Source organism: Chenopodium album, chromosome 21 (assembly GCF_948465745.1).
Source record: "Chenopodium album chromosome 21, dcCheAlbu1.1, whole genome shotgun sequence".
NCBI lineage: Eukaryota > Viridiplantae > Streptophyta > Magnoliopsida > Caryophyllales > Amaranthaceae > Chenopodium > Chenopodium album.
In genome coordinates this window covers 9510135-9519679 of record NC_137854.1, presented here as the reverse complement: position 1 = coordinate 9519679, position 9545 = coordinate 9510135, and the positions used below count along the sequence as shown (strand labels likewise).

Below are 9545 nucleotides of genomic sequence, written 5' to 3'. Positions count from 1 at the left end.
GTGTCATGTATGTACATCATGCACAATTGAGTTAATGCACACCCCTAATTAACTGTATTCACATGTTAAACGTACTATATTGTAAAAACATTATTCACGATATACTCGAGTACATCATACACGCAATACAACCCACATTAGATATTAAGTATCACAAAGTATATATATATATAATAAAATTAGTTGAAATTCATAGTTAGAATGATTATCTAATTTTAAACTTTTCATTATGAAGTACTCTAATTAATTACTTTAAATTATATTAAAAAATCTAGTTAAAATAGTGAGGCACAACAAAAGAGTGCTCCTTTTCTTCGACTCCTTTTTCAACTCCCGGGAAACTTCACCTACAGTCCTACATCATCAGCTCACCTCCTTTCTTCTCCAACTGCAACAACCCAAAACCAACAAAGCTCAAACCTTTTTACAACAAAACAACCCAAAATTCCTCCAATTTTCTCTCTCCTCAACAAAAATGGCGGCAATCTCAGAACCCATCTCTCTCACCCCCTAATGCCACGCGCCAGACATCAATGGCGCTTCGAAACGGCGGACTCGAAACGGCTCACACCCAAGAACCAGCCCAAGAGTTTCGGGCCTTAGTCGAGAAGGCTGACCGGAAGTTCTCCCGGGTTCGGGACCTTCCTGCTTTTGGGCCTGGGCCCAACCCGGCCCGGTACCTGAACAAGGTGTTCAAGGCGTATATGAAGGTGTGGAAGTTTCAGCGAGAGAACCGGGCCAAGTTGGTGGGTTCGGGCCTGCAAAGGTGGGAAATCGGGGAGATCGCGTCTCGGATCGGGCAGTTGTATTTTGGGCAGTACATGAGAAGTAGTGAAGCTAGGTTTCTTCTAGAATCGTATGTTTTTTACGAGGCAATTTTTAATCGTGGGTATTTTCAAGGTGGTAAAGAATTTGGTGGGGTTAGTGTTAGGTTTAAGGAATTGAGGTTTTATGCTCGATTTTTGTTGGTTGCTTTGATTTTGAATCGTCGTGATGTTGTTGATTTGCTCGTTGACCGCTTTAAGGTTCTTGTTGATGATAGCCGAGCTACTTTTCGGGTATTTTTCTATCCAATTTCTTGTTTTTAATTTGATGTTATGATTGTTAATTTCATGGGTTTGGTAATGATTACTGTATTTGATTATGAAATTAATGATATGTTATTGAAGTATTGAGTATGGTAGGTTGATTACTTGATTGTGTTGCAATTAGCTTTTTTGGAGTATGGATTTTGATTTTGCAATGTGTGTTTTGGTGTTGTTGATTGCTCATTTGCTCGTAATCGATTGCGTTTTTCGGGTTGATTGGGGAGCAGGGGAGGTGATGTTATTAGGCTTGGTCTGGGGTTGCTTGTAATAGGCTATGAGGATTAGGAGTTCGTAGCAGATGCGAGCTTTAAGGTTTCTAGTCTCTTAAGGGTGGTGCCAAGAGCATGATTTCAAGTTAAAGGACTTCTACATCGTTGCATCATTGTCCTTTGGGGAATATGCTAACAAGTAACAATAATATGGCGATATGGGGTTGAAATCATTTGTTGACATTCTTTGCCACACGGGATTAAGTTTATGAAGGCCGCGTTGTTGACTTGTATGAATCGTATCACCCTTTGCATCAGAGAGAGAGAGAGAGAGAGAGAGATAGAGACAGAGGGGGATTGGGATAGGGATGGGGATGGGGAGGCAGGGAGGAGTGAATCCTTAGCTGTGTTCCACCTGTCAATGCATAGAGATTTAATTCTAGAAAATGGCTATCCAATATGATTACTCATTAGAGATTAGGTTGGTTGTCAAATATCTACCATGGACCTTAAGGCTATCCAATATGATCATTTCATCCAGATTTTAATTTCCTTTGTGGGAATAAATTTATGTAACCATTGCGCCCGTCTGGAAAATTTTGTCCTGTAGTTGCAAATTTATCTCCGGTGAGGGTTTCTTATATCATTCATTCTTTTTAAATTGTGCTCTCAGGAAACTAACTTCAAAGAATGGAAGCAAGTGGTTCAAGAGATTGTTCGCTTTGTAAATGTTGACAAGCCATTGCCCAATGCTCGGCCATTGCGTTATTGTGCCATGTTTGACACTCATCCAGACTCGTTGCCATATGTGGCTCGTTTCCATGCGAAGAAAATTTTGAAGTTGAAAGATGCAGTGTTAACCAGCTATCACCGGAACGAGGTGAATGCCATACTTCTGTGAATCACTAAGATGTACTTAAATTCCTTTTTTCCTAATATCATCTCTATTGGAGTCTGCTGAACTCTATGCGGAGCTCTAAATTCAGCAGTATCTAACTTGGGGCTGTATATGTTTCAGGTTAAGTTTGCAGAGGTGACATTGGACACATACAGAATGCTGCAATGTTTAGAATGGGAGCCAAGTGGATCATTTTACCAAAAGCATCAAACTGAACCCATTGAAAATGGTGTCCACAAGGACTTTTCTGGTACTTCTGGGTTAATTGACATAAATTTGGCAGCTGATCTGACTGATCCGACCTTGCCCCCAAATCCAAGGAAAGCAGTTTTGTATCGCCCAACAGTGACACACTTTATTTCTGTAAGTGGCCAAGATTTTTCTGTCTTAGATTTTGCTTTTCGGATGTCCTGGGTGTTTGTTGTGTGAATATGTTACAGTTGAGTGGACAAGTCATGTAAAAAAATCCAGAGCTTAGAACCACAAGAGGCATGAGAACCTTGCCTTTGACATAGCCTTGCTTGATACTGATGGAATATCCTGTTTTCCTTCTCCTGATATCTGTACTATACAAGTATATTGATTTGGGAATAAGCAAAGTCATTTTTTTCAACTAATACTGATGATAGACCATTTTATTTTTGACATATAAAATCTTTTGTTAAGAATTCTGTTGATGGTTATGCTTCTCTGGCAGGTCATTGCAACAATGTGTGAGGAGCTCCCACCCGACAGTATTATACTAATATATGTGTCATCATCTTTGGGTAAATTGGCCTCTTTTGAACATCTTTTTTTTATGCATTTGCTGTGTCAGCTTCTTAATGTTGTGGTGGCCCTATATTTTTGCAGGAGCAGGTAGTTCCGTTAGTGCTGAAAGCTCTGGTGGCTCTAGAAGATTTTCAAAGAGTAAAGTTTTGCTTTCAGCTGCCCATGATCAAACCCTGTCTCCTGGAGATAGTAAAAAAGGATACTTGAGTAATTATTATGATAATTCCCTGTGTTTAAGTCCACGTGGAATTGGAGGTGTGCACAATGCAGAAAGCTGTCATTTCTTTATTTTTATGAGGTTTGGCTAATTTTATGTGTTAAATTTAACAATAATTTATGAGAATACTCTTGCCTTTTCAGGTTCCAATAACCTCTATCCCGGAGATTTATTACCCTTCACTAGGAAGCCGCTTTTCTTAGTTATTGATAGTGATAACAGCCATGCATTCAAGGCAGGTTTGTCAAAACTTATTCTGGCCAGATAAATATCCTCACTGATTAAAATATCTCTATTGCATGGGATTGTTTTTCATCTTGTACATACTGGTTGTGTAAGAAACAAACTATCAATATGGAGTAAAGAGACAACAAATTAAGGAAGCACAATCTTAATTCTTGAAAAATTCTATGCATATCTCATGCATACTGATGTTTTTTTTTTCATATAATGTTGCTCTTCAGATGATCCTTTGTTCTGAGACACAAAAGAAGAATTTTATTTTGCTGCTCTTTTCTCCCCCCAACTATATACCATAAACTGATAAACATGTGTTGTTTCTTTTGAGGTGCTCATCCTTTGTTTATATGATCTGCAGGTCATTCATGGTTCAGAAAGAGGGGAGCCATCAGCGTTGTTGATTTCCCCCTCAAGGCCATCATTCAAGAGCCCTCCTAGTGTTGATGCAATTGAAAATGGGAGTCAGTTTACTCTGTTTTTGACAACTCCTCTGCTAGCATTTTGCCAATTGGTTGGCCTTTCTGCATCTGATAGAGATACAGTGAGTTCTCAACATATACTTTGAAGTTTGAACTTTCATATTTAAATGATAAACTCAAATCTAGCATTTTTTTTGGATTCATAGTAATAATGAGTATTTCTGCAGGACATTTATGATGAGGCTGAAAACATAATTGCAAATGCCTTTGCTAAATGGGAAGTGATGTTATGCTCATCAACAAAAATTGATATTGTTTGGGCTCAAGTACTTCCAGATCCTTTCCTCCGTCGCATTATTCTTAGGTATATTATTTTCCTCCTTTATTATCTGAAATTTAGGCAGCCTATATTGCCAAGTAGACTTGTGAAATTAGATCCAAGAAAAGTAAAAGGCTCGAGAGTTGAGCCTTGACATGTTAATTTGTTAAAGGTGTAGGGGCTGAGCTAGTTTCATTTGACTACCTATTTATTCTGCTGAAAATGTACATTGAACCGGTAACTCTGGTCCTGCAGGGGAAAAAAAAAAAAAAATGATTTTCCTGCAAGTCCCATTCTATTTTAGTTGATGTCAGTCCGCTCGACCTTACAAAGAAACAAAAAAAAGATGTATACCGTCTCGGAACTAGATTGCATGACCACAACTTTTTTTATTCCTACAGAGGGGAAAACTTATGGAACTTACACTAATTTTGTCCGTTTTTAATGTTATCCAGATTTATATTCTGCCGTGCTGTGCTATCTCTACTCCACCCCCCCAACACAAGGGATTCATATATGCCTGATTGCCTGCCTCATCTTCCCGGTTTTGTATCACCTGATGCAGAAGCCGTTGAATCGTATATTCATAGGCTTGCTGACCACCTCAAAGTTTCTGACTGTTTCTATAATACGTAACTGGAAAAAGGTACTTGTCAGCAAATTCAAGGCCAAGTTCAAGTTTTGTTAATTTTTTAGACAGTGATACAACCCCTGAAGATTCTGGTTGACACTTCCTGGACATGGCGAATAGAGCTCCTGGGGAAGACCTTGCATTGCCGAGAATTCTTTGGTTAAACAAGGAGGCTATTGTGGGTGCGGCATGTCGATCGATGGCATTTCTTCAACAAATTGGAGGTTAATATATCGGTGTCATTGCGCGAATCTTTGTTGTGGATATTATGTGAGAATAGTGTTTGATAGATGGCAATCATGGCATTTCTTCAACTACAGGAAGTTCTATTTAGGTGTCATTGGCGGATCTTTGTTGTGGTATACTATATGTGAAAATAGTGTGTAGATGGGTTAGGTTTTTTAATTAATTTAATTTTTTCTTGGGTTTCTTTTTCCTTTGTTCCTTGGGTATGGATTTAGCTTAATGTTCTAGCAAATTGCTATTATGTTACTTGGTATATTTCAATACAACTACAGGAAATGCTAGATTCTTCACATTTATGTACAAGAATAACTTGTTACTTTATCAATATTTAAGTGGGAAATTACCCATTGATATTGTTCTTTGAGTTTGACCAAAAACCAAAATGTTTATTCATTTCATAATTTCTAACTTTCTATGAATCTAGGATGGCTAACATGCGCAATGCGCCCTATAATTAGTTATATTTGGGGAGCTTTTTCAGTTGTTGGTTACATTAATAAAGGAAATTATGTAAACAAATAATTTAGGGGTATGGATGTTTGCACACTATTCTAAATAATTCAAAAAAAAAAGTAATTAACATGAATGAAAAAAAAAACATGAATGAAAAAAAAATCCAAATTATTGAAGGCAAAATAAAATGAGTAACACTCCGTCCATGTATTATAATAAAAAAAAAAAAATCTGTCAATTGATTCCTAATAAGACATCAAATCATCACATAACTCATAAATTAATGTTAAAGTTAGAGGTAGGAAATGCAAACTTGTTATAGTAGAAGAGAGTTCACTTTGTGTGTCAGGGTTTCATCACAAAATCATGTAACAACAAAGTAAGTAGCTTATAAGTCTTATAAAATGCTCAACACTCTCATTTTTTTTTATTAAAAAAAAATTAAAAAAAATCAATGTGGGATAGGTACTTACATTTGTTGATTGACAAGTCTTTAATCCAACAAAAATTATACTTCCAACTCATGATGATGATGATTGAAGAACCATAATTTAAACAATAATAATAAGGAGAAATACACTTTAATAATTCCAAATATAGGCAATTTACCTCTAATAATCCCAACTAAAGTTTATTTTTTAATAATCCTAACTATGCCTTGAGTTTTCCTCCAACGTTGTCCGCAGATTGATGGAGGCTGGGATTTCTTTTCTTTTTCATTTAATTTTATATTAATATTATACCAATCATGTGCTGACATGTGGCGTTTTTAAAAAAAATTAAAAAAAAAATTACCCTTTCAGCAGGTAATCGGTTTTTGGACTGTTGGAGAAAAACTCAAGTTATAATTAGGATTATTAAAAAATAAACCTTAGTTGAGATTATTAGAAGTAAATCGCTCACAGTTGGGATTATTAAAATAAATTTTTCCTAATAATAAATAAATTCTAAAAGCAATCAACTTAGTTCGTAAATTAATAAATAACGTTAAATAATTCGTAAATTAACAAATTACGAAAATAATTAGCGAATTGTTGGTTTTAATTAATAATAAACGAAAGGGCAAAGTGCAAACCCTATTTCACAACCTCTTACACAAGGACTCTCCTCCGATCACCGGCGATTCGGCGATTTTATTGATATAAGGCTCGTTTTTTTTTTTTTAAAAAAAAAAAAACTGTTTTGTGTTTCAAATTATTGATTTCAATTCTCAAATCATTGAGTGCAAATTTCGAATATCGAGTTTGTTGTTTTCGATCATCTTCAAGCCAGACCATTCTTGCTCGCCATAAAATAAACCCTTAACAATATAATACAGGCTTCTCGCATCCATATATATCATCATCATCATTAGGTTGTTTTGTTAAAAGATTTACAATTGAAACAACAGTAAGCTTAAGAACAGCAAGCTTATGAACTGTGCAAATTTCATAGGACTTACCATTATGAGCAAATCTGTGAATAGGTGGTGGTCGGTAAACCGAGCTTCTCTCCGCCCTCAGCGGCAACCTCACAGCTCGCTTGCTATTCAAACTTTGCAGAAATGAATTAAGCCAGCTAGCATTCTATCACGAGGAATAAATTCGACGTTATCCTTTGGGTGTTGTGCCATAATTGTTTTTGAATTTTTTTTTTTTTTTGGTTTGTTCGTGTGTTTTAGGGTTTAGGAGTTTTTGGGTGCTGTAGTTTCCACTCTTTCCAGTTTAATTTCAATCTCTCAGATAGGCAATTAGGCGAAGGCTGATCAGAAGAGAGTCGTTCTTTGCAAGCATGTAACATGAAGGGGTATTTTGGGAATACGGGAAAAGTTAACGGTTGAGAGGAATAGAGCGTGATTATTTAGGAAATCTCCATACAATATGGCTGTAGTATGGAGTACTTTTTTTAATTTTCCTTCTTCGTACTTTCTTTAATTTTCCTTCTTCATTTAAGACTTTACATTTTTTTTTTTTTTTTTTTTACCAAATAAAAAATCAACTTACAAATTCATCAAATTTTTGGACAACACAGTTGAAGAGAAATATGTGGTTCAATTGTGTGGATGGATTAGGTTTTTTAATTAATTAATTTTTTTCTTGGGTTTTCTTTTTTCTTTGTTCCTTGGGTATGGATTCAGCTTAATGTCCTAGCAAATTGCTATTATGTTACTTCGTATATTTCAATACAACTACACGAAATGCTAGATTCTTCACATTTATGTACAAGATTAACTTGTTACTTTATCAATGTTTCAAGTGGAAAATTACCCAAGATATTATTCTTTGAATTTGAACAAAAACCAAAATGTTAATTCATTTTAATTTCTAACTTTCTATGAATCCAGGGTCGCCCTATAATTAGTTATATTTGGGGAGCTTTTTCAGTTGTTAGTTATATTAATATAGGAAATTATGTAAACAAATAATTTAGGGGTATAGATATTCGCACACTATTTTAAATAATTCAAATAAAAAGTAAGGCAAAAGAAATAAAAATTATTGAAGGCAAAATAAAAACTTGTACTTGTATATAGTACATACTAGATTAGGTCCCGTGCCATGCATGGTAATCTAACTACTCCCTCCGTGTTTTAATGAGTGCTACGGTTTGGCCGGCACATAGTTTTAGGCAATTTAATTGACTTAAATAAAATACTCCGTAAGAGATAAGTGAGGTAGTTGAGGTATTAAAAAATTGTAAAAGAAACATAGTGGGATAAATAGTTTATTGAAAAGTAATGAATGTGAGAGGAGAGATATATAATATTTTAATGTAGCTTTTTGCCAAAAAAGAAAGTGTGCCACTTATTAAAACACGACCGGATTTGGTAAGTGTAACACTTATTAAAACACGGAGGGAGTACTTTTATTCAATAAAAGGAAAAAAAATTATATTGAAAATAACATAGATAAAATACAACTATGATATATTTATTATATTAGTATATTCTTATTTTGCATGTATAATGATATGAAACATGAAATGTAACGAAAGAGTCAATTAGACAAATAAGTATATTAAACTACATGTTAGACCATATGTGTTTTAAAAATTCAATGATAACTTAGTATCAATTTTCTTTTTATTTACTAAATAAGTATTTAAAATTATTTATTATACTTAATGGACAAGAATAATAACCCCGATTTAATATTTGGTCAAATTTTTACCTAAAATATGATAATATATGAAAATACTAGAGATACAAATAAAAAGAATGAGCTTTTAATTAATCAATCAAAATTTTTTTATATGATTACATGCATAGATAAAGTGTTTATAATGTTACGTTGTGTTATGTTATTAAATTCCTTTCATTTTGTTAGGCTATTTGTATTAGAATTAGGCAAGAAATCAATTAAAGAATTATAAAAAATCAAAATTCCCGTTTAATTTTAATCATAACAATAACAATAATTTATGTACTACGAATCTATTATTTTTAATAGATTTATCATTTTAATATTGTTACAAAATTACCTTATTTGAAATATTTGAAGGAATAATGCAATATGATGTATTAAAGATTTGTCATACAAAGTAATATTTATGAGAAATGGAATAATATTTTAAAGAAATATATTTACTATCAAAACATTCATATAAAATATTTGGAATAATTTATTATGATATTTATATTATACTACAATTCTCAAAGAAGATTTTATCAAACAAGAGAAGGGGTGTTTTTGGAGGAAAAAAATTATATCAGGAATATATTGACAAGTGTCATTCCTGGTGTCTGTTTTAGTATTATGTTATTGATTAATGAGAGTAAATATATAAATGTATATTTTAAAGGATATAATTAACAGCATACTACTCATGAGAGTAATCTTTTACTTTTCATAAGGTATATGGATGGATATGGTATGGATGGATATGATGGATGGATTTAGGTTTGGCTAATTTTGTGATTTAAAATAACAAAGATATCCAAATGAATTTTTAATTTATTGCAAGCATCTCCACAATATACCATTACTTTGTGAATTAAGGTGAAAACACCCTAAATTTTTCTAAAGCTTGGACTATTATACAGTGTTGAAATTGGTGTATAATTTATCCTTTTATT

The 9545-nt window shown here is 33.7% G+C and overlaps 1 protein-coding gene across 2 annotated transcripts; it reads left to right on the top strand.

Annotated features, from left to right (window-relative positions):
- Window positions 1-316: 316 nt before the first annotated feature.
- Window positions 317-5402, top strand: LOC145601402 (uncharacterized). Of its 2 annotated transcripts, XM_081657415.1 has the most exons (9): window positions 318-1058; window positions 1971-2177; window positions 2316-2558; window positions 2893-2962; window positions 3048-3221; window positions 3327-3418; window positions 3782-3964; window positions 4070-4206; window positions 4617-5402. In XM_081657415.1, the coding sequence occupies exons 1-9, from the start codon at window positions 534-536 to the stop codon at window positions 4795-4797; spliced, it is 1812 nt and encodes a 603-aa protein (XP_081513541.1). In that variant the 5' UTR covers window positions 318-533; the 3' UTR covers window positions 4798-5402. The 2 variants fall into 2 exon arrangements, 1 of the variants encoding a protein (XP_081513541.1); XR_014104389.1 differs by lacking the exon at window positions 4617-5402 and having other exon boundaries at window positions 317-1058; window positions 3327-3422.
- Window positions 5403-9545: the final 4143 nt, after the last annotated feature.